Source organism: Ochotona curzoniae, unplaced genomic scaffold (assembly GCF_017591425.1).
Source record: "Ochotona curzoniae isolate NIBS_2020 unplaced genomic scaffold, NIBS_Ocur_1.0 contig_78, whole genome shotgun sequence".
Taxonomy (NCBI): Eukaryota; Metazoa; Chordata; class Mammalia; order Lagomorpha; family Ochotonidae; genus Ochotona; species Ochotona curzoniae.
In genome coordinates, this window is record NW_024466559.1 from 5,860,645 (window position 1) to 5,884,972 (window position 24,328).

General features: G+C 47.1%; 1 protein-coding gene across 1 annotated transcript in view; it reads right to left on the reverse strand.

Moving 5' to 3' along the window:
• The window catches only part of ARHGAP21 (Rho GTPase activating protein 21), a 125,773-nt gene extending 106,100 nt beyond the window's left edge, over positions 1-19,673 (reverse strand). The window contains exons 1-2 of the mRNA XM_040992614.1: positions 19,588-19,673; positions 17,776-18,203 (exon numbers count right to left, since the gene is read on the reverse strand). Coding sequence (XP_040848548.1) covers positions 17,776-17,841 — 66 coding nt within the window. The 5' untranslated portion in view covers positions 17,842-18,203; positions 19,588-19,673. The remainder of the gene's footprint in view (positions 1-17,775; positions 18,204-19,587) is intronic.
• Between the last annotated feature and the right edge of the window lie 4,655 nt (positions 19,674-24,328).

Genomic DNA, 24,328 nt, shown 5'->3' on the forward strand with positions numbered 1-24,328 from the left:
AGGAAGCAGCTGATGGTGATTCAAGTGCTTGGACCTCTGCACCCACACAGGAGACCTCAATGCAGTTCCAGCACCTGACTTCGGCCTAGCCCAGCCCTGGTCATTGCAGTCATTTGAAGAATAAACCAATGGACGGAAAGTCTCTCTTTGTTTCTCTCTGTAATTCTACCTTTCAGATAAATAAATAAATCTTTTTTAAGAAATTGAGTAGAATGAAACCAGTAGAGACAAAGAAAGAAAAGGTCCAGGTAAATGGAGAGCATAACTGGGACAGAAGCAGATATCTTACAACATCATTAGCAGAGCAACAGAAGAGAAACCTTTGGACAGTCAGGAAATCTATGCTAACTACACCTCTTTATAAAAGTTTAGGAATAGAAAAGAATAAAACTAAACACCTAAGTCACATAGAAAAAGGATGAGAAGCAAAACAGCTCTATAAATAATTAAAGCAGGAAAACGTGCCCCCCAAAAGTATAATCTATTATTTCCTCAAAAGTTAAGAGACATGAAAAATACGAGACAGGAAAGAACAACATAATTCTGAATTACGTAAATGCAAAAAAATGACCTGATAGAATTCAGAAAAGCAGAATTAAAAGAAATCCGCAGAATTAAGGACATACACTAGATGTGACAAACACCACAGACAGACAAGGCAGTTTCAATGCAGGTGTGATAATGTCATTTAAAAAGAAACACAAAACAGGGAAACAGAACAAATATTGAAAACTTTCCCAAGATCAAAACTGAAACTACATGTTGAAAGGAAACACCAAGGGTATCTGGGATTGCAGACCCACATGACCAGCAATATAAAGATACATTCTGTATAGCTGATGGAAATGAAAGAAAAATAATCCTTTCATAGCTGGGCAGAAAAGATCAATTATGATAGAAACAGAATTAAACAGCTGTCAGACTTTCATAAAGCCAAGCTTTATGTACCACCCTTCCCAAAAACCACCTGGGCACTGTACATAAGATATACAGAGAAAGAAATTGTGAGTTAGCCAAACTGGTTTCCAATTACAAGCTACAGATAAACTCCTACCTAGTAGAGAATGAGCTCTGGACAATTAAAAGGACTGGAGAAACACTGACATAAGAACCAGCAACGAGCTTTAAACACACAGCTCCGTCATACTGTGACAGGAGAGCACCTTACATGAAGTATCTGTTGAGAGCTAAGGAGTTGATTAGCATTTGTTAAGCTTGGCTCCTGCAGGAAATGGGCTTGGAGGCTAGTGGCACCTTGTCTGTCAGACTCATTAGCATCCGATTGTTCTGCTAGAGGCTTGGGGGAAAAGTATACATGGCTGAATAAAGGGAGGCCAGAGAGACCTCTTCCACCACTACTGGTCTCCTGTCGGTGTCTGATTCCCTGACCCTCGCCGTGTCCATGCTACTGGCTCTGCTGGCCGGAACAAGTATCTATTCACTTAGCTTGATAAAGCAGAAGAAGGAAAAAAGTAAAGTATAATACTTGAGTTATCACACTGATTGTGAACTACCGTATCGTTGTATATGTTATTTCGGATAAAATCAAATGAGCAGTTTTGGGATATTCAACTGCCTTTCTATGTCCTTAAGAACTAAGATTTTTCAGGGACAGAATTGTGGCACAATAGGCTAAGCCACTGCCACCTACAATACTGGCATCCCATATGGGAACTAGTTCGTGTCCTAGCTGCTTCATTTCTAATCCAGCTTGCTGCTAACATGCCTACAAAAGTAGTATAATACGGTCCACATGTCTGGGTCCTTGCCACAGATCTGGACAGAATTCGAGGATCCTGGCTTTAGCCTGGTCCAGCAAGTGCTGGCCACTGTGGAGATTAGAGGAGTGAACCAGCAGATAGAAGATGCCTCTCTCTCTGTCCCTCCTTCTCTCCAATTCAAATAAGTAAATAGGTCTTTTTTAAAAAGTAATATTTTGCAAATACTATTTAAATCGCATTTTTTTTAAGATTTACTTATTTTTATTGGAAAGGCAGATTTACAGAGAGAAGAAAAAAAGATCTTTGTTTGCTGGTTCACTCCCCAAATATCTGCAATGGCCAGAGCTGAGCTGATCCAAAGCCAGGAACCAGGATCTTCTCTGGGTCTCCCATGTGGGTGCAGGGGGCACAAGGGCTTAGCCATCCTCCGTTGTTTTCCCAAGTCATTTGCAGGGAACTGAATGGGAAGTAGAGCAATTAAGACACAAATCAGCACCCATATGAGATGCCTGCATCACAGGTAGAGAATTAGCGTGCAATGATGCCAACATGCCAACCCCAAAATAGGACTTTTAATAATGCAAATATATAAATAAATAAATACATAGATGTAGTTCAGGAAGCTGAGTACCATCCTGTAGGTCTAAATTTGAAAGGAAAAGCATCAGAGTGACACAAGAAGTATCATTATCTTTAGTTTTTAACATGGCAAATAAGGTCTAGACTCTGATAATTACAACAGCACATAATTTTGGTTTAGATTATTTATACTATGATTATGTGAGATGTTTACATTAGACAAATCTGGGCAAACAATACAGAATATTTTCCACAACTTCTTACTGTCAACAATTATTTCGAAATTAAAAAGTTAGGCAGGCATTTGGTGCAGAGGTTAAGCCACTAGTTAGGACACCCACATTCCATTTCAGAGTGCCTGGATTCAGTCTCAGTTCCATTCCTGATTCCAACTCCCTGCTAAAGCATGTCATGGGAGGCATCAGGCAGTGAATGGCTCAAGTACTTGGGTCCCCGCCACACTCACAGTTTCTAGCTCTCACTCTGCCTTGGTCCTACCTAGATGGTTTCGGGCATTTGGGGAGTGAACCAGCAGGTAAGAGCTAGCCCTGGCTCTCTTCTTTCTCTCTCCCTTTCTTTCCCAACCCCCTCTCCCTATCTGTCAAAATGTGTGTGTCTCTTGTGTGTTAAAAGGCCTTATCAACAGCCACAATTCAGTAGCAATGGATATCTCTACCACCCAAATGTGTTAAAATATCAGCAGTTAGGTAGTAAAGATACAAAAAAAAGGTGAGTGAACAAATAATACCTGATAATAAGGAAGCTATCTCCCAAAGGGAGTGATGGCTAAAGGGCATCAGGATGCAGGGAACAACCCCTGAAGGGACTATCCTGGCCAAGAATGACATGTTAAGAATAACACTGGATCAACACACACATAGATGTTCCCTTTCTAAGTTGATTAGGGAAGCAAGCACTGCTGCACATAAATGCAAAGACAACAGAAACATCCCAATGTCATGATTATTAGATTTTTTTTTTCTTAAAAACATAGCAGGTACCTCCAAGAAAAGTGGTTAATTTGTATCAATTATCCCACATTAACACTTCTAAGTTGCAAACAGTTCTGAAAGGGAAAGCACTGTTTACAACTCCCTGACAGCAGAGCCAGATCTGACCTGATGATAACCCAGGGTTCCTCGGGAGCCTCTCCTCACTTCCTGAAGATCCAGGCCTCTCACAGCAGCCACTGCCCAGAACTGGGCACAGTTCCAGAATGTCTCATCTGACATTTAAAAACCTGAAAAACCCAGGGACGTCGGGTAACAGGTTACGGACCTATAGAAACAATCCTGTACGTCAGAGTACTAGACAGCTGGTTCCCAGACGAAGAGAGAGCAAGACCAAGACCACGTATCCCGGTCCAGGGTCATTAAGGTCTGAGAAAGCTGACAGGGCAGGTAAATCTAGAGCCAGGCACTGAAGAAGTGTGAGATTTATATAAATGACCAGAAGACAAAGGAAAGGCATTTCAGGCCAAATGAACACGAACAGAAATGAAAACGCTTAAGAATTCCCATAATTCAGGAGACAATGGGTATCTACATTTTCTTTGAGGCTGGACGGTAAGACACCAAGTGGAAGAAGTACATGTGCTTAAATCCTGTTGCTGTGCGTCAGCCGGAGGAAGGGTACGCAGGCCCGGACGCAGCAGATGTTTCACAATCATCTGTGTACCTTTCACGGGAAACTTTAAGTACCTCAAGCTGCTTGTTAGTTTGCCAAGACACAACACACAGCTGATAAAATTTTCAAGCTATTAATGTGCCACTTCACTGCTTACTATTTACACAACTGAACACAAACTATTTCCATCTCTCTGAAACCAGGGAATCGAGATCAAAGTAAAGATTTTCTGAAGCAAAGCATTTTGCCTAGTAGTTAAGACGGCCATGTCCCACATCAGAGTGCCCAGCTGAGATTCCTGGCTTATGGGCCTCCTGACTTCAGCTTCCTGCCTCTGCAGACCTGGTGGGCATTCCTAACTCCAGGCTTTGGCACAGCATGGGCCAACAGAGGCAGCAGGAGAGGCAGCTAGCTGAGCAGCCCCCTCCCCCAACTCCACAAAAACATTCATCATAAAAAAAAAATCGCTATCTTCCTGCTCTTGCCGTGTGCGCCTGGTGGACCTAACAGCTCTCTGCACCCTGCCTCCACAGCTGTTAAGTGAACAGAATCCACATCTCTGCGGCGAGGATTAACTGTGGTGAACTTACATATAATAAGGGTTAAATGTTCTCTTTTAAGTCCTGAAAAGTTACCTGAAATCTCCATCCAAGTGTGTATTTATAGGAAACACATTTTAGTCCAGTCCTTACAAATGACTGAACAGCATTTTAAAACTAAGTAAATATTAAGGCTAATAAATGTCAACAGCATGAATGCCTTAAAGCGAAACAGAAATAAAGAATATTTAAAGCTTATGAAACATTTGAAACTGGAGACAGACATCATTACACATTCTAGGCTAGGAATCAAATGACTACTTAAAATATTTTTTGCCAATGTGTTTACAAACTGAGAGAAAAAAGCTAAAATGCACTGCTCTTAACAATCACACCACTTTCCACAGAAGCTTACTCACGTCCTGCTACTGGGAATACATTCTCGTGGTCTGATTTTTATCCTGGATTTAAAAAAAAAAAAACAAAAAACTCCAACTAGCTTATCTTCCCAAAGTTCAAGACCACCCTGGCAGACAGTGTTCTAGAATATGCACAGTCATGTAACAACAATGAAGTCATTTTTCACAACAGCACCAGTTAATCACCTACAGAAAAGCAAAATTGCCACAACAGAATACAAAGTAATTCACAGATTATAAAAGGAAGGAAGGAAGGAAAGAAGGAAATTTAGAAAGAGAGAATATGCTACTATTTCTAGTCCTGGGTAAGGTGTTTAGTTTTCTCCTTGATCTTCATATCCTATTCTTATTCTTCCCCTTTCTATTTTATTATTAATATCATATTTTACACATTTTTAATAAAAGTGTGAATATTTACTCACCATGTAATGCATGAATCTTAAGTGCAACTCACAACATTTCACCAGTGCATATGCCTAAGTCACTGACACGCATGGACAAAGCATTTTCTGTGGCTCCCATGAGGGCCCTGCACTCCACCCAGCAATCCCTGTCACTTCCACAGATGGAGTCAACGATTTCCATCTGCTTGTTCCAAAACATTTTATGAATGAAATCATACAATTGAGAATCTTTCGCTTATAGAATGACTAAAGTGAATAATAGGAATTTCAAGCATCGTTGGGTGTGCAAGACCAACTGAGCTTCTTAGTATTGCAGTATGTACTGGTAACTCCCTGTAATTTTAATTTGCACTTTTTCCCAAATCATCATGCTGTTGAGCCTCTCTCTCCAAGTACTCATTCATGCAGCTTCTTTGGTGGAGTTCAACTTTTGCCTATATCGAAAATTGGGAGGTTGCTCCGGAGCTTTCCCGTACCCTGAAAGCAAGTGATACAATTTCTGCAAATCCATTTTCCCCTCTGTGGTACAAAACACTGAAAATTTTTATTTTGATGATGTCTAATTACTTTTTTTCTCCCTCTGGTTTTATTTTTAGCTTGTCCTTTCATGTGACTGATCCGTTTTGGGCTATATTTCAATGTGATTTGACATAAAGATGCTTCTCCATGTTTCCCATATGGACACACATTTGCTCCACACCCGTGCTGAAACAGTGTCTTTTCCTCACCAAATTAAATGACTCTCTATGGGTCTCCCAACTCTGCATTCTCTTCCATTCTTTTGTGTCTATAAATAATTCTATTGACTTTTGTGCCTTTTAATAAGTAATAGTAATTTTACTATTATTTTACTAAATAGTAATAGTAAAATTTTCTCCAATTTTGTTCTTTATCAAAATTATTTTGGCTATTCCATGTCCATTTCCATACAAATGTTAGAATCAGCTTGACCATTTCTACAAAGAAACAAGCGGAGAGAGAAAGACATGGACAGGGACAGAGACAAGGAAGGAAGGACTTACTAGGATTTTAATAGAGGCTTTAAAAACAGATTCCTTATAATTTTCTATATCCATACTTATTTTGTACACAAATAAAGACATTTATTTCTCCTTCTTCTTTAAGATTTATTTATTTATTTATTTTTATTGGAAAGTCAGATATGCAGAGAGCAGAAGAGACACAGAGAGGAAAATCTTCTGTCCACTGATTCACTCCATAAGTGGCCGCAGCAGCCAGAGCTGAGCCAATCTGAAGCCAGGAACCAGGAGCTTCTTCCAGTCTCTCACATGGGTGCAGGGTCCCAGGCTTTGGGCCATCCTCGACTGCCTTCCCAGGCCACAAGCACGAAACGGGATGGGAAGCAGGGCCACTGGGATTAGAACCTGTGCCCAAATGGGATCCCAGAATGTGCAAGGCGAGGACTTTAGCCAGTAGGCTACCACACTAGGACCTTCTCCCTCTTCTTTTTCCTTCCTTTTGGTTCTTTTTCAGGGAGGTGAGTGGGAAGATGGGGATGACACATTACACTGAGCAGGCCTCTGGTTGTATTGTTGAGGTGTTGGAAAAAGCAGACATTCAGACATGCTTGCCCTGTTTCGTTTTAGTAGCAGAATTCCATATTTCATCATTAATATGATAGCTATAGGTTTATCCACAGAAGTCCTTTATCAAACTGAAAATGTTTCCTTGATTCCCAATTTTATCAGTTCTTATGATGAACGTTGTATTCCGTCAAATATGTCTTCTGCCATCTACTGAGACAATATGAACCGTCTCCTTTATTCTATTTATTTATATATTTACAATGGTAAAATATACTGGCTGATTTTTGAATAGTCAATTCATCTTTGATTCCTGGGAAAAGTCCAACTTAATCATGATTGATTTATTATCCTCTGCATATACTGCTATATTGGCTTTGCTCATACTTTGTTAGTTTTACATCTATAAACACAAAGGTTATCAGGCTCAATTCCTTTCTCCTATGATGTGCTAATCCGGTTGTTAACAGGTTTGAAATACTGGTCTCACAAAGCGAGATGGGAAGTCTTCCCTTGGCCTGTTTTCTGCATCTGTCCAGAACTGGTTATATTTTTTTCCTTCAACGTGAAACAGGCAGGATACACGATCTGGATCTAGAATCTTCTTTGTGTTTGGGGTGGGAGGAGCATATTTCAAATGCAGTTTCTTCAACACACTGGTGTCATTTTTTTTTCCTTGCATCAGTTAAACCAATTTGTTTCCCAGGGAATCTGCCCATTTCAGTTAAGTGATCAAATTCACCGGCAAGAAGATGTTCATAACATCCCTGTTTTATGTCTTCAATATTTATACATCTGTTCATGTCTCTTGTTTGATCCCTGACACTGCTATTTTGTGTTTTGCCTCTTAGTTGATTACACCAACTGATACCTTATAAGACACTAATGTAGGAATCTCAGTCCAGTCTGTTGTTAATTCTAACTAACTAGAAAAGACATTTTTTTTTCCTGTCAAAACCATGCCAAACATTTCACCACGGTGAAAATCTGGCTGTCTAAGCCAGGGACGTTTGCTCCCTGGATGAGCTGTCTATGAGGGCTTCAGTGCCTGCCTACCTTTTGCCTTGATTCAAATACAATGTCCAGGTGACCTGCTTGAAAACCAAGGTGGAAACAGGCAGTGGTGACCAAATAAAAAGATAGTAAAGGGTGGTGGCAAAGTGAGAGATTCAGCAAGGAAAAATGATCCTTCTTCCAAGATCCTCTCCTCCATGGAAGAGAATCTGCATCACCGCACACCCACCGCAGATGCAGGTCTAGCAGTTGTAAACATGAGATTTTTCCAATTAGCAACTTGGATTTGGCGCTCACCACCCCAAGGCAGGTTACAGTGGTAACAGCCTCTTCCCACAAACCTGCAATGTAACTGCTCCTACCCAGGCCGACTCCAATCAAGCTGCACACTTTGCTAAGGCATCAACACACAGCAAAGGCCTGTGAGGACCACAGGTGAAATTGACGGAAATGCAGTCTGAACTCTCTGGGTATGTAGGAACTACTGCAACCATGAGGACCTGGCCCTCCTATTTCAACAGCTTGATTTCAAAGTCAATTAGAAATGCGGGGATTTCCCCTTACTTCTCAATAGTACTGACCAAAAGGAAATGAAAGAGAAATCCGTTCACCACTACCTCTCTTCTATCAATACATTCACATACACATTTGAGTGTCTCTTGGCAAACAGAGCTGAAGCCCTGGGGTCTAAAGCAAACTACTCCCGAGCAGACAAAAATACCAGGGCACTTGGAAAAACCTATGGGAAATGGAATGAAAGCATAAGTTTATTTTGGGGGGTGGGCGCTAAGATACACACTTAAACTGCTGCTTTGGACAAATGTCTGTATGCCTGGTTGGAATTTTGGCTTCTTCACTTGGAATCCAGTCTTCAGCTAATGTACACCTTCAGGGGCAAAAGCTGATGGCGCAAACACTTGGGTCCCTGCATTCACTGTGGGAGTTGTGGATTCGGTTCCTGGCTCCTGGCTTTGGACTAGCCCACTCCTGGCTCCTGTGCGCACTGAATTTGAATTTCTAGATTTTTTTTATCCAAAATAAATGTATGTTTGAATTCCATTTTTCATGAATTTTTTGTAGTACTCATGTTTCCAGATATCAATATGCAGAACCTAAAGAAGAAAACAGGTATTGGGTCCAGTGTGATAGATAGCTCAGCAGCTGAAGGCCTCGCCTTGAAGGTGCCGGGATTCCATATGGGTACCGGTTCTAATCCTAGTGGCCCTACTTCCCATCCAGCTCCCTGCCTGTGGCCCAGGAAAGCAGTGGAGAATAGCCCAAAGCCTTGGGACCCTGCACCCACGTGGGAGACCCGGAAGAGGCTCCTGGCTTCAGATTGGATCAATTCCAGCCATTGCGGCTGCTTTAGGAAGGAACCATTGAACGGAAGATCTTCCTCTCTGTCTCTCCTCCTCTCTGTATATCTGCCTTTCCAATAAAAATAAATAAATCTTAAAAAAAAAAAAGTAAGCAGGTTTCATTCATGAAACTTACAACAGCTCTTTAAATACAGAATCTTTATTGGGAAAATGCTGAGCATGAAGATGATACCTCGGTGTTTCTTAAAATGTTTCTTAAAAAGTGCCAACTAAGCTTCAAGATCATATTGATAAGCCATGTCCAGGAGAATTGTCTAAACTGTAACTTCAGCTTTATGTTTACTGGAAGGAATATGACTGACACTTAAGAATAGCCCACATTGTAAGCAGAGATGAAATCAAAATAATCTTGAGAACATGAGTCCTGCTAAGATACAGTACAGGTGAGTACCATGAAGAATGACAATTTAAAAAAAGTCGCAAGGCTATGTCTTAGGTTAGAAGGAGGAAGGTGTGCTGGGATGGCACTTGTAGACCTGGCGCTTCTCACCATGGCACATGACAGGAGGCAGACAGAAAGACACCTTAACACGTAAGAACTAGCGGCAAAGGAAAATGCAAATAATGGCTTAAGTACGCCAGTTTGGGGGTAATAAAAGTTTGTTCAGGTCTGTCTAAATGCCTTCCCCAAAAGAGATGAATATTCAGAAATATCTAATCTGAGGTCTAAATCTTGCTTTATTGCTTTATTCACAGTTTTACATGGTGAAACTTCTTATTGACAAATACCTAAAAGGAAGAAGACTTATTTTAAAAATAACTGTCATACCATAAATTAATGGGACTGTGCCATTATATTAAAAATACAATATATGGGGCTGGCCCAGTGGCATAGTAGGCTAATCCTCCGTCTGTGTGCTGGCATCCCATATGGGTGTTGCTTCCAGTCCCAGTTGCTCCACTTCTGATCCAGTTCCCTTCTTACAGCCTCAGAAAGCAGTGGAGGATGGCCCAAAGCCATGGGCCCCAGTACCCACATGAGAAACCTGGAAAAAGCTTCTGGCTTCCAGCTTTGCAACAGCCCAGTTTTGGCCATGGCAGCCATTTGGGAGTAAACCAATGAATGGGAAGAAATCTCTCACTCTCTTTTAGTCCTTCCCTTCCTCCCTCTTTTTTTCTCTTTCTTTCAACTAAAATAAGCCTTTAAAATAAATATAGTCTTACCTCTATGGCATTGTGGCATAGAGGTAAAGCTGCCGCCTTCAGTGCCGGCATCCCATATGGGCACCAACTCAAACACCAGCTGTTCCATGAACATTCCAGCTCCTTGTTAATGTGCCTGGCAAAGCAGCAGGGGACAGCCCAAGTGCTTGGACTCCTATGTCCATGTGAGAGACCCACAAGAAACTCCTGGCTACTGGCTTTGGAACAGGCCAGATTGGGCTGCTGTGGTCATTTGGGGAGTGAACCAGAAAATAGAAAAATATCTCTTCTTTTCCTCCTCTTCTTCTTCCTCTCCAATTCTGCCTTTCAAATAAGCAAATCATTTTTAAAAATCAACATATCCGCTTGAACTTCAAATTATTTTAGAGGCACAAAATATCTTGCATATTGTGAAAAAAAAACCTATCTGCACAATACTTAATCTGGTGAAAATACAACAATTTAAACACTAAGACTACTTCGATTAAAGCAATCCAGAATTGAGTATTTGCAGGAAGACATCTTTCCACTTCAAACCAACAGAATTTATAGACAGTCTGTGATATTTTAACACATTTATTTCTTAATACTAGGTCACTCTTTAAGTACAGTAATCTTCCATTTTAGTAATCTAGTCACATCAACCAAGAGGAAAAAAAAAAAACACAAGTGCCCACCATATGGTCTGCATTCAATAACAGCATCTGTGCATCTTATCAACACTAGCGCTGCCCATATTTAAATCAGCATATTATTAAATATAATGACACTTCCCTTCATGAAGCAAAGAACAAAAGAAAACTGAGTATCACTTCTGAATTAGATTACCTGACCTGGCAGTCACTAAAGAAACAAAAGACATGAAATGAAGGCTCAGTGGCCTTTATAAAACATTAAGCTTGGAAGAAATGAATGCTAAGAACATGAAGAATTCAGGCCCACTCAATTTATATGCCAACCCTGATTTCTCCTGAAACACTTCTAGAAGATAACGCGCTGCAGTCTCTGCCGCCATTCTCAATGCCAACATGCCTGTCCTACAAGCCACACACTTAGAGTCAGGCAAGAAAGGCACTCTGAAAATTGAACAATAGTGTACAATCTACTGTACTATAACCCAGCAAACTAGAATGAATCTTGGGCTCAAAGGAAGAAAATGTGGGCTTTTTAGAAATTGCTAAGTACTGTTTTGAATAGTATGTATGCTTTTAAAAAGGTTTTTATATATCATTTCAAGCACAGTAGGTTTGCTAAGAAACAGACTTTCAGACAGGTAACATACTATCAATTTAAAAAAATCTTTAAAAGTATCTGTATTATAGTTCTAAAATTTAAAGAAAACCCACAAAATAATATAATCCCAATCTTTTTAATCATCCAGAAGGAACAACTACTAATATTCTGTCACAGTTAACACTATGCTTTGTTCCAATTAGGAAATATTATGATATTAAAACATAACAAGGAACATTCACACACTGGCCATTCATTTTAAGGAATAAAACATTGTGGCTGGCACTGCAGTGCAGTGGGCAAAGCAACACCAGAATCCTACATGGTTCCCAGTTTGTGCCCAAACTCCTCCACTTCTGACCCAGCTCACTATTAACAGCCTGAGAAAGGCAGCAGAGGATGGTTCAAGTGCTTGGGTCCCTCCCAGAAGAACCTGGAGGAGATTCCTGGCTTCAGTCTAGCCCAGCCCTGGCAGTTGCAATCATCTGGGGAGCAAATCAGTAGACGGAAGATCTCAATTCGTCTTTCTCTAATTCTTTCAAATAAGTAAATAAAAATTTTAAAAGAAAGAAAAGAAAAAAAGAAAAAACATTGTAGTGCCTCCGATAAACCAGTCTGATTTCCTTCCACTTGTGTGTGTGTGTGTGTGTGTGTGTGTGTTCACTATCTCACCCCTTAGTGCAAATCCTTCCAGGCATTTGCATTACAGTGTCTTCTTTACAGTTTCGTGGCTGCTAGCTTCCAAAAGAAAGATGTAAAGACAAGAGCACCAAACATTGTAACAGAAGCAAAAATAGTCACAGCAGTTCATGCCGCAAAGGCCGGGGCTGAAAGAGCTAGGAGCCAGGAGTTTCATCCAGGTCTCCCACACAGGTGCAAGGTCCAAAGGACCTAGGCCATCCTCCACTGTTTTCTCAGGCCACAAGTAGAGAGCTGGATCAGAAGTGGAGTGGCCAAGACACAAACTGTGCCCAAATGGGATGCCAGTGCTTGCAGGTAGAGGATTAGCCTGTTGAGCCACAACACCAACCCCATCACAGCAGTTCTGATGGAAATGGAATGGAACTGAAGGGCCCGGGAGGGCTAAGGAACATATCCTGCATTCTTCACAAGGCTTGTATAATCTGAAATCAGTGTTCAATTATCACATGCCCAAATGCAAACTTCCTGGCAACTTGGATTTCATGCATGCATTGAGAAGATTAGGGAGGACACTCTTCTAGGCATGATGTGGACAAAACAAACTGCACTGTTAACACTGACACATTTTGGAGACATTACCAGTCTGAGTAAGAGACAGCAGTGGGGTACGCCTGACAGAGTGAGTCATGTGATATGAGACAGCAACGCAAGGCGGGACAGGGCCTGGCCAGCTCAATAAACCCAGGACTGGGCAAAGCTTTACACAGAGGGTGACCTCTACGCCAAAACCCGAAGAGGGCAGGAAACGAGGCCACACGGACCCAGAGCGAGAGGATTTGTCCATGCAAGAAGTACGTTTAGCACATGGGAAGCCTCCAGGGGGCTGCCCAGCCCAGCCTGCTGTTTGTCCAGAGTTGCAGGGGTGAGGAGGAGGGAAACAGAGGTGAGCTCAGGGAGTGGGCGGAGCTTTGCAGGTTGTGGGGCTGTAAGGAAACGCAAAGCCATTACTCCCACGTGAGCCAAGGAATGACATGATCTGTTGACGACCGCCTGGCAAATGGAGTCCAGGGTGACAGGGTCTGATGGAGAGAGCAGCCAATCTGATTTGCATATCATGTATGACAGAAAAGAGAGCTCAAAGTTCACCCTACACAAGAGACCTGAAAGGGTGGCACTGTGATAGCTTGAGAGGAAAAGCACAGGGAGCACAGTGGGGCAGGTGGCTGAGAGTAGAGATGTGGGGAGCCTGGGACTTGATGTTGGATACACCAGTGTAGTTTCTGAGCTGTCAGGTCAGTCGGAGGCAAGTATGTGCATTCAAAGGATACAGTGACAGATCGAGGTATGTACATACATAAACATTAGTTACATACATTTGGATTCTTAACATGTCCTCAATACTTAAACCATGAAACTGAGTGGAGGGAGGAGATGGTGAAATAGCCTGGAGGTGGCAGGTGAGGAAGCTGGGAAGCTCCAGAGACAGAAAAAGGAGGGGACTGGAGGTGGGAGGTGGGAGAACAATGCATTGAGTACCATGCACTGGAATGCAAGTGGACACTGCCCAGAACACAGAGCCTGACTGCATACTCACTCATTTAGTCACTCAACAAACACCACACTAACACTCACTGTGGATCAGACACAGTTCCCAGTAAAGCCACAGTGTTTCAAGATACCACAAAAGGAGCAGCCATGCCATCCAGAAAGGCTACACAAGGGCAGCGTCTGATGACAGGACTAGAAAGAGAAGTGAAAAGGTAGCCACGGAAGGCAGGCCCATGGAAGGCAGGCAGGGCGAGCAGAAACCAGAAGAGTGGAAGGAAGCATTCCCAAGGGCCTGAAGTTAATTAAGAGCGATGCTGCCACATCCCAACAGGCCTGAAAAAAATTTCACACGAGAACCTCAGAACAAAGCAGGAACAGGTGAGACGGGAGCGAGTGAGACAGAGTCTCACTGTCCTTACAGACTTTAAAGGAGTCTGAACTTTGCCTCCAAGGGCAAGGGGAGCCAGCACACTGCTGGGAGCTCTCTGATTATGGCAGGGACAGAGCTCAGGGAGGGGCCAAGGTGTAGCTGTGGGGCTGCTCCTGAGGAAGCCTGTTTCCGGGGTTCACACGGTACAGCTGACCTGAAGCCAGGCAGATTCCTTGAGGCTTTGGATGTGCAGAACAAGGAAGGAGAGAGTGAAGCACTGGGAGCAGCGGGCTCTTCCAAGGAGGGCACCGGGAGAGGGGAGGGGTGGAGTCCGCAGTGTGCTATGCCTCAGGCTATCCCCAAACACTCAGCAGGAAACCAGCAATTGCACACCCGGGTCTAGAGACCAACCCTAAAATCCAGGATACCGCTGCAGATTTGCAGCCACCACGGAGGAGTTAAAACCACAGCAGAGTGCTGAGACCCGAGGAGAAAAGAGCACAGAAGCGGAAAAGACGTGGCAGGGATAAAACCAACATGAATGAGACATGCAAAAGATAAAAAAGGCAGAGTGAGCCGGCACCTGCTGAGGAGTCGATCTGAAACATTGTGTGTGTATTCCAGAAGGAAAGGCCAAAACATGGGTTCATAGAAAGCTGTTTACAGAACAATGCCTTATCTCATGCTACTCTAAAATCAACCAACAAATATTTCTCATCAGTCATTCTTACATCTCAATCATAGGATAATCTCAGCCAAAGCAAAGAAGCCTTAGTAAACAAACAAAAAAATTAAGGCAAGACTTTTTTCAAAGTCAGAGTTACAGAGAAGGAGGAAAAGATAGAGAAAAGAGATCTTCCATCTGCTGGTTCACTCCCCAGGTGGCCACAACAGCCAGGTATGGGCCAGATTGAAGCCAGGAGCCAGAAGCTTTATCCAGGTCTCCGATGTGGGTGGCAGAGGCCCAGGCACTTGGCTACCTTCTGCTGCTTTCCCAGGCCTTTAGCAAGGAGCGGCCCAGACACAAACCCGTGCCATTGTGCCACAACGCTGGCCCTATTAAGTTTTCAAATAAACAGTGGAAGTGCTAAAAATTCCAATACTGCACAATGCTTTCAACTGACATAAAGTCAAGTAAATGTTTAAAGTGGAAAAAAATCATGAAGATTAGAAAACTAAAAATGAGTTTTCACTTCTTTGGTTTAAAAATAAAGTGAGTTCTGAAGAGGAAAGCCTACATGAAGTGGATGGAGGTGTTCCTATCACAGTGGATTCAAAGGAGCAGGTGCTATGAAGACTGTGAGCAGACTCCCAGGGGGCTTGCTGTCAAAGTGCTCCACACCACAGACAACACACCCTAACCACACTTCATGCATCCAAAGGGGTGAAACCAATTTGGAAAAACAGCATCTTGAGACGTGCACAGTATATTAATTTGGGCAAATTAAATCTGTGCCATCCTTAGGATATAATGCAAGACACAGTCCACTGACCAGTCACAATTCCCCATTTGAATAGGCCTGCTTGTTATTTGCTTTTGAAGCTTTCAATATACTCTTGGGGAGGGGTGTCTAAATTTATTCACACATCAACACAGATTATAACACTCAAGCAATCTGACTGTGATCCAGCCAATCAAAGGACCTTATTGTCCATTATCTCTGTTAGGTATGAAGCGGACTCCTGTCAACTCACCACTATCAACCCTTCTACACAGGTAGGCGGCTGGCCGACACATAGCATTTTGTTTAGACACATACACTTGCCACAAACCTACCATTCAGGCATGCGTGGGAACATGGTTGCTGACTTTTTAAATTTTCTTAAAGAACGTTATTCATTCTAATAAAATGCAACACAAAAAAAATGCAGTGTTCAATACATAAAGATCAAAGTGAAATAGTCCAGTGGCAACTCCTTGTTACTAAATATTCATAAGACTTAACGTGCATCAGAATATCAAACCCCACACAGCTACACCAGGGCAATAGTTATCCAAGTTCCCGAAGTTCTAGAATGTCTCCCGCCAGCAGATACCTACTACATTTCTATGTCCACCTAGGTCAGCTAAGGTGTTCTTGGGTAGTCAACACCACAGCTTACTCCCAACTTTAAGCACGTGCCAATCCTCTCAATGAGTCAAAATACAGACAAAACTGTCTTTTCCTCTTTCCCAGACTGGAAACAAAATAGCCATGCGCCAAGTCCCTGCCAAATAGCAACACATTTCACTGCCCTTACAAAAACACATAACTGTCATTGTGAATAAAAGCCACGTGTGCAGCTAACCGGAAGCACTGCTTTCTAGCCAAGGACAAGGTGTGTCTGAATTCCTGGTTTCAGGGGCATCCTTCGCATGAGACACACACACACACACACACACACACACACACACACACACACGCACGCGCGCACAAAATCAAGTAACATTAGTTCTTGTAAATACAATGCCAATGGCATGCTAATTAACGTCTTCACCAGACAATGACAGACAGGGCTTCAGGACCACGGGCCATGTCATTATGTAAGTGCAGTACACATTAAGCAATCGCCAGGATGTAGACAGGCCCTGCAGAAGGAGTGATTATGGTTTACCGGGACAAGAGGATGTGGTGGTTCACTTAATCACGCTTTCACCTACAAGCAGGTGTTTACCAATGTCAAGCAAAAAAAAAAAAAACCAAAGCACCAATGTGCACAGATCAGCATAGGGCGCCTTTTCTGTGATTAAGCAAGTTTTTCTGTACATCTTATTGTGGATCCATTTACCAAAAAAAAAAAAAAAAGTCAAAACTGACACCTTCAAACTAGACCCTATTTCAACAGAATAAGGTCAGCGCTCTGGAACTCAGGGAGAACACTGAGTGAAGGTGCGTTTGGGGAAAGTGTTCTGGTCTACAGCAGATTTTCCCGGGCCTTTCCAGAAATACACAGGGTGCAGAGGAAGCGGGACAAGTGGAAGCAAGGCTTCCACAGTGCTGGGTAGGAACCGGCTCGGCCCAAGTGAACTGAGACTGCAAATCCCCAGGGCAGAGCCACGGGGGCTCTGAACCAGAGGCTACAGACAGGCGGCAGGCAGGATCTATCACAGGTCCGAGAACTTGCTAGGACGGCTCCCAGCCTGCTCCAAACCCTAGCCATGATATTTTTTTCCCCCAGGGCAGACCCTAGTGGGGGCAGGCACGCCAGCCACCTGACACCCCACCCAAGAGTAGCAAAAGATCCTTCCTGGAGTGGTCATACTGGAGTGGGATACTCTTCAGTGTAGGCGCACCTGCCAGTGCAGGGGCTGCCAGGACCCCCGCTGCTGGGAAAGGCAGCCCAAGGGCCAAGTGCCACCACCACAGCAGAGTGCCAGCTGCTCCCTCCCCACTGCACCCCTCCCCCGCCATCTCCCTGCAACACCCTGTCCATGTCGTCCACGGATGCATATCCCCAGAACACACAGCCACTCTGCGGGATGAGGGCTGAAGGCGCCTTGCCGCTCCTCCCCAGAGGTCTGGCAGGTGCACAGCCACTAGAGCGGCAAACACAGAGAGGGACTCCTCCTCACCAGAAAGCACTGTCCAAGTCGTCCCCTACAGCCCCCCCCCCCCCCCCCCGGGCTCGCTTACCTCCTGAGGGGCCTTGAGCTTGTCACCATCTCCCTCCGACACAGCAGTCCCACGCGTGGCCATCATTTCATCGCCAGTGACCAAGAGGGGTCCAATCCACTGGGGTCCACATTGGAGGCGCACAAATGTCACCCCGCACCCAGAAGAGAAGCGACTTCACAGCAGGCTCCAAGGACAGGCAGATTCCTCCACCCCTGCCCCGTGGTGGGGGGCTGAGGGGGTTCGGTGGCCAAAAGAACAGAGGGGTTTCTGCGGAGCCCCTTGCTGGATACAGAGTTCAACTCCCCTCACCGGCTGCTTGCATCTCGGTTGGCTTGGAGGACACAAAGGCAGCACTCCGGACTGCTGCAGCGGAAAGCTGGGGTTCCCTTCTCTCGAGTGTCCAGGGGTGTCGGCCAGGGTCCCCAGTTGGCGGCAGGAGCTGCTTCCTGCAATGGGCAGAGGTGAAAGGCCATGAACTTTCCCAGACGCCGCTCCCACCCTGCAGCCCTCCCTGCCACCTGGGTACACCTGGCTGCCTCCCTGCTTGCGTGCTTGTCCCAAGCACCCGGAAGGCTCGCAGGAGCTTTGGGCTCTGGTCAAACGCAAGCTGCCTCCCTCCTACGGCCGCTTCCCCCTCCACCCTCACACAAATAAAAGAGACAGCCTGTTATAGCAGAGAGGGGAACAACAACAACAAAAAAACAATCCTCAAAAGTGCACGGGGGGGGGGGGGGGCGTCAAACACGCCAGGCCACCGAGCAGCCTTAAAGGAGGGGAGATATTTAAAAAAAAAAAACCCTCTCGCCTGTCCACCCGACCCAGTTCAAGTGCATTTTAATCAATGCATTTCCTAGGCAGAGCAGAGCACAGCCAAGGAGCACCTTCTTTTGCCCGGCCCCGAAGAGAAGTGTAAAGCACAAGGGCTCCTTCTCCAACATCCACCTCGTTCCCCACCATTCCTCTCCAGAAAACACACCAAAATCCGGGCTGGAGCCAGGGCCCGGGACCGGGGTGGCTCAGTGGCTGCTGCCGGTCCCTGCAGAGGCCGCCCGCTGCTCCCTCGGCCCGCGGGCGAGGCAGGGTGGGGACGCGGCGCCGCGCCCGCCCGGGCTCCAGTGCAGACCGTAGCCAACCACAGAAATGACCCTCTCCCCTCCCTTGTACAACTCCATCCACCGCCCCCCCAACCTGCGACCACCTGGGATGTTGGAGAAGAAGAGAAGAAAAAAAAATCCGACAGAAACTCAACCCTCCCCCTCCCACCCGCCCACCTACCCCTATTTTTCTTCCACCCCCTGCCTGAGGCTGGCCGGGAATCTCGCGCTTTCGGGAAGAACGGCCCCAATCTGTGCATATATTTACATATACATAGATATACGTAGATAAGATTCTTTTTTTTCTTTTCCCTAAGGTGCAGGGAGCGACCACGGAGGGGAAAGGACGGAGACCAGGGGGCTGCCCTCGCGGCCGGCAGCGGGCCAGCAGGAGCCGGAGCGCGGGGCCCGGCCCGGCCGCGCTAGGCCGCAGGCTCGGTTAATATTCATGAGAGGCCCCGGGGGCGCCCCTCCTCCACGGCCGGCCGGTCAGCCGGACCCGGGGCGCCCGCCGCCGGCCTTTGTGCCCTTCCCTCCGCCCGGACGCCCTCCCTGGCTGCGCACACGCGGGCGCGGCTCCCCGGGGCCACCGTGCCCCGGCCGCCGGCTCCCCCTGCGGCCCCGCGCCAGCGCCGGACGCGGGGTGGCCTGGAGGTGGCGGGAAGGGAGAAGGAGCCCGCTGCGAGCCGGGCTCCCGGCCGACCCGCGGAGACGGAAAGGAGGAACAGACACGCACCGGAGCCGGAGAAGGAGGAGGAGGAGGAGGAGGAGGAGGAGGAAGCGGGGCGAGCGTCCCCGCGCCTGGCTGCCCGGCTGCCCGGCCCGGGGCGGGGGACGACAGCGCGCTCCGCACGCCCGGCGCCCCGCGGGAAGGACGATCCGCCGCCGCCGCGCTCCGAGGCCGCCGCCGCCCCCGGCCGGCCGCTCCCAGGCACCGCCGCGACCTGCCCCGGCCGGCCCCGGGCTCTCTCGGCCGCCGCGGGAGGGCGTGGGGCGGGGCGGCGGCCGCCGGACTCTTCCCCCTTTGCCGAGGCCGGCCCCGGGGCCCCGTCCGGGCGCCCGCCGATCGCCAAGTGACACCGACGCCTGGCTGCGGCTGCGGCTGCCGCGCCGCCGAGCTGCTTTCTTTCTTTTTTTTTTTTTTTCCCGGGGGCGGATTTCTCGCTTCTTCCTCTCCCTGGATCCACCTCCTCCCACTCCACCTCCTTCCCCTCCCCTCCCCAGGGGAGGCTGTGGGGCTGAATATTTTCTGTCTTGAATAATACGGTCCCCGGGAGCCCGACGCGCGAGCAAGGGGGGATTAGAGCGGAGGGTGGTCGCCGCCTCCCGCGCCCCTCGCCTCCTCAGCCCCGGCAGGACCCGGGGAGCGCCGGCGCCTCAGGGAGGTGGAGGTGTGGGGTGTGTGGGGGACACTCTCGGGCAATTGGCGCTCCCTTTTTATTTTTTAATGTTTTATTTCCAATGAGAAGGGAGCGGAGCGGCGGCGAGGCGTGGGACTTGTGGCTGAGGGAGTACCCTCGCGCTCCCGCCCGTTCGTTCTCTGCCCTGGGTGCGAGCGAAGCGCGTTTCGTTCACTTTTGTTGTTGTTGTTGTTGCTGCTGCTGCTGTCGGGGAGCGGCAGCCGCGAGGCTTGTCCACCCGGGGCCGTCGGAGCGGCTCGGAAGCCGAAGGACACACCTCGTCCCCGCCGTCCCTTCCCTCACACACGGCTCCCGCGTCCCCGGCGCCGACCCCGGGACGCCCCGCCCCGCCGCGCCTCACAACATCTCCCGCTGCAAATGACCCAATCCGGAGACGCGACGGAAGAATGCGAGCCAATCAGGGGCTGCTGACTCAGGCCTCCCTCCGCCCTGAGCCCCGCCCCTGGCTGGAGGGCCCGCCCCCGCTGCGGCGAGGTGGGCGCCCCAGCCAGGGTCTTCGTGGGGCAGCCTGCGTGGCTGGGTGACCCTGTCGTCTGCCCCCTCTCCGCTCCTCTCTCTCCTGTTCCCCCTGCTGCTGCTGCTACTGCTACTGTCTTGGATCATTTTTATCCTGCCATCCGCACAGGGGCTGCCAGCTATTGTTGTCTGGTCAGCTGCCACCACCGTCCCATGGGAGAAGGAAGATAAAACAGGAGCAAGACCTAGAAATGAAGGGGTCTGCGATCCTCTGGCCCTAAAGACTTGGAGACACAGGTGCCGCCCAGCTTCCTGTCTAAGCACCCGCCCTGATGCTCCAGGGAGCTGGGGGTGCCTGTGTGCCCCAGAAAGGGACTCCTCTCACCAGGTCTTTTTTTTTTTTCCCCTGTGACCATGAAATGTGTAGGCCTGACAGCCGCTGAGTGCAACAGTCCACCGATAACCAAGGAGTGAAATACAGGCAGGGACCTCCAGGCCACACCGGTGACTGAGGCCTCCCACCCCCCCACCCCCACCCCCACCCCCGGCCCCTGCCATCTCCATTCTGTGTCTACATACTACTGAGTGAATTAACAAGAGAACAGAAATGCAAACTGTGGCTAGCAAGAAACAACAGCGGTAACAAAGCAACATCAGGTGCACCAAAGGCACCCCAGAGCATCTGCTCTGTCAGCCACTCGAGGGTGCCTGGGTGAACATTTTTAAAATAGACATTTTAGGAGTCTTGGTTTTGGAGGAGGGGAGGGGAAAGGTTTTCAGTTTAGTGGAAAAGAGTCCAGTATTGATGGTGGTGAAAGGGAAGTAAAATACGTCTGAATGTGTGACATTTCTGTAAAAGGTAACATGTGCGGACACAGATTACAATCCAGGGAGGCTGGCGCTGGTGTGGTAGGTTAAACTTCCACCTGCAGTGCCAACATCCCAGGCAGGCACCAGCTGGAATTCCGGCTGCTCCACTTCTGATTCAGCTCCCTACTAGTGCTCCTGGGAAGGCAGCGGAAGACAGCCCTGTCGCTCAGGTCCCTGCACTCACATTGGAGACGCCAGAGAAGCCCCAGGTCCTGCCTGGGACCATCCCAGCTCCAGCTGTTTGCAGCTGTTTGAGGAATGAACTAGCTAATTGAAGATCTCTCTTTTTTTTTTCTTTCTCTGTAAATCTTTCAAATTAAGTAAATAAATGAAAATTAAGATAAATTTTTAAAAATAGATGTTGATATATTAATAAGTAATAGTAGATCCATTAATTTAAAAAGACTACATTTTACAAGAAATCCTTTTTTAACAAAAGATTACAACCCAGGTCCAGATGTTACCTTGTAACTGAGAGCAAACTGTGACTTCCTTAGACAACTTCTAGAGCTGGCGAGTTGATTAGGGCCTGACAGTCTGTGACTTCAGAGCCCGCCTCCTGCTAGTGTTCTTCAGGGTGAGAGGCAGAGTTCATCCTATTTATCACAAAGCTAAATTCCCTCTCTTGCAGATTTCCATCTGCTGGGTCTCTCTCCAAATGGCTGCAACTGCTAGAGCTGGGCTGGTCCGACGCTGGGAGCCAGGAACTTCTTGCAGGTCTCCCACGTGGGTTGAGAGGTCCCAGGAGTTGAGCTGTCCTCCACTGCCTTAGAACCAGTGCCCTTATCGGATGCCTGCAGAGCAGCTCAAGGAGAGCTCAAGAGTGAGAGAGAAAGAGATTCTATCTGTTAGGCCTCGGGCTTATAGGTGCAGAGGCTGGGAGTTAGAGCTCAGCTCAAGCCTGGCTTCCCATCTGAGTGGCTATGGCACATGTATTTAAGTCCTCTCTCGCTACCTCCAGGATACACATTAAGAGAAGCCAAGCTACAAGTTTTCACTGCTGTGGTGCAGGCCGGCCCTGTTGTGTGTATCTAATGTATGGGATGCAATCTAGATGGAGAAGCACAGAGGGCACATGATGAACATTTGGGAAATACGGGACCCAGTGCCCTGCTTGGGCCTCTGAGGGTGACTCTCCCTCTCTTGCTGGGTGACTTGAGAATAGCACATGAGATAATGGTGTAAAGCATGAGGGCTGGCAATGTGGCTCAGCAAGCTAATCCTCTGCCTGCAGGGCCAGCAACCCCTATGGGCCCTCATTCGAATCCTGGCTGCTCCACTTCTATTCCTGGGACAGCAGCAGAGGATGGCTCAAATCCTTGGGCAGCTGCCCACATGGAGACCCAGAAGAAGTTGCTGGTTCTTCGCCGAGGATCGGCTCAGCTCTGATTGTTGCAGCTATTTGGGGAGTAAACCGGAGAATGAAAGATCTTATTGTCTCTCTCGCTCTCTCTCAATCTGTCCTCCTCTCTCTCTGTAAACTTGCCGCGCAAATAAAAAGATTTTTTTTAAATCATGATCTCAAGGACGAGATTATTATGAAGCAGGAATTGGCCAGTTGTCCTAGCAGGAACCCCACTCGTGATAACCTACTGGTATTTATTAGGGACATGTGAAGCTGAGTAATAGCAGGCAGGAGCAGTAAAAAGGTGTTAATGCAAGTGTGAGCTCTCATTTGGATGCTTCCTGCAGGGCAGCAGCCAGCGACGCATGGGCTTGCAGTGTAGCTGGTACAGGCACGTCTTCCCACTTGTCTTCAGCAGCCATCCTAGGTGGTTCACTCAGGAACACCTCCATGGCAGGAGGGCAAGGAATAGAAGAGGAGCTGAACGTGGATCTTGCCAATAACCAGTTGACAACTCCCGTGAGCGATTTGGGGGCGATGGGGATCATTGAAACCCAACGGAGGTTGGATAGTTTCAGGGTGGATAGTTTTCATTTTCTTTATCCCAAATATCATAGGTAAGCAAAGCCTGTGGTCATTCTAGCTGTGTTGACGATGAATGGCTGCCTCCCGAGAGTGCTATCAGGGCTCCTAAGCATCTATTTCCCATCACCTACCTTTCTTAGACTGTCCCTTGCCGCAGCCAGAGAATTGACTGCAGTACTAGCAACCTGGCCACCATACACGCTGTCCTTCTCACCCTGGGAGCAAGACAGTTCCAAAGGTGGGATCTGCTTCCTCAAAATGCAAGGTTCATCTTGGTACATTACCTAATGATACTGCTTTGACAATCTATTATCAAGGGAAAATGTCAAAGTCAGAAATAGAATGCTGGCTGCCCGGGCCCTGGTCAGAGGCCATCTTGTGATAACCCGAGCGTGATTGCCACTCCAAATATAGGAGCCAGTGGCACCAATGTTTGCCAGGGAATTCCATAAAGCTTGTCATTTGGATTGAGGCATTTGCCAAACTGTGTGTCCAAGGCAGAGGTCAGCTGTCTGCTGGTTCACTTCCCAAATGACTATACTAGCCAAGGCTGTGCAAGCTAAAGCCAGTCTCCTCCTGAAACACCTAAGTGGGTACATGCAGGGGGCCAATCAAATTGGCCCATCCTCTGCTGCTTTCCCTGGCACATTAGCAGGGAGCTGGATGGGAAGCAAAAACCATGAGGACTTGAACTCTCACCTACATGGAAAGCATGCATGTAAGGTAGCAAGGTCAACTGCTATGCCCCAACACTGGCCTCACAATGAAATCTTAAATAATCCTGTGCCCTCCACTAAGCA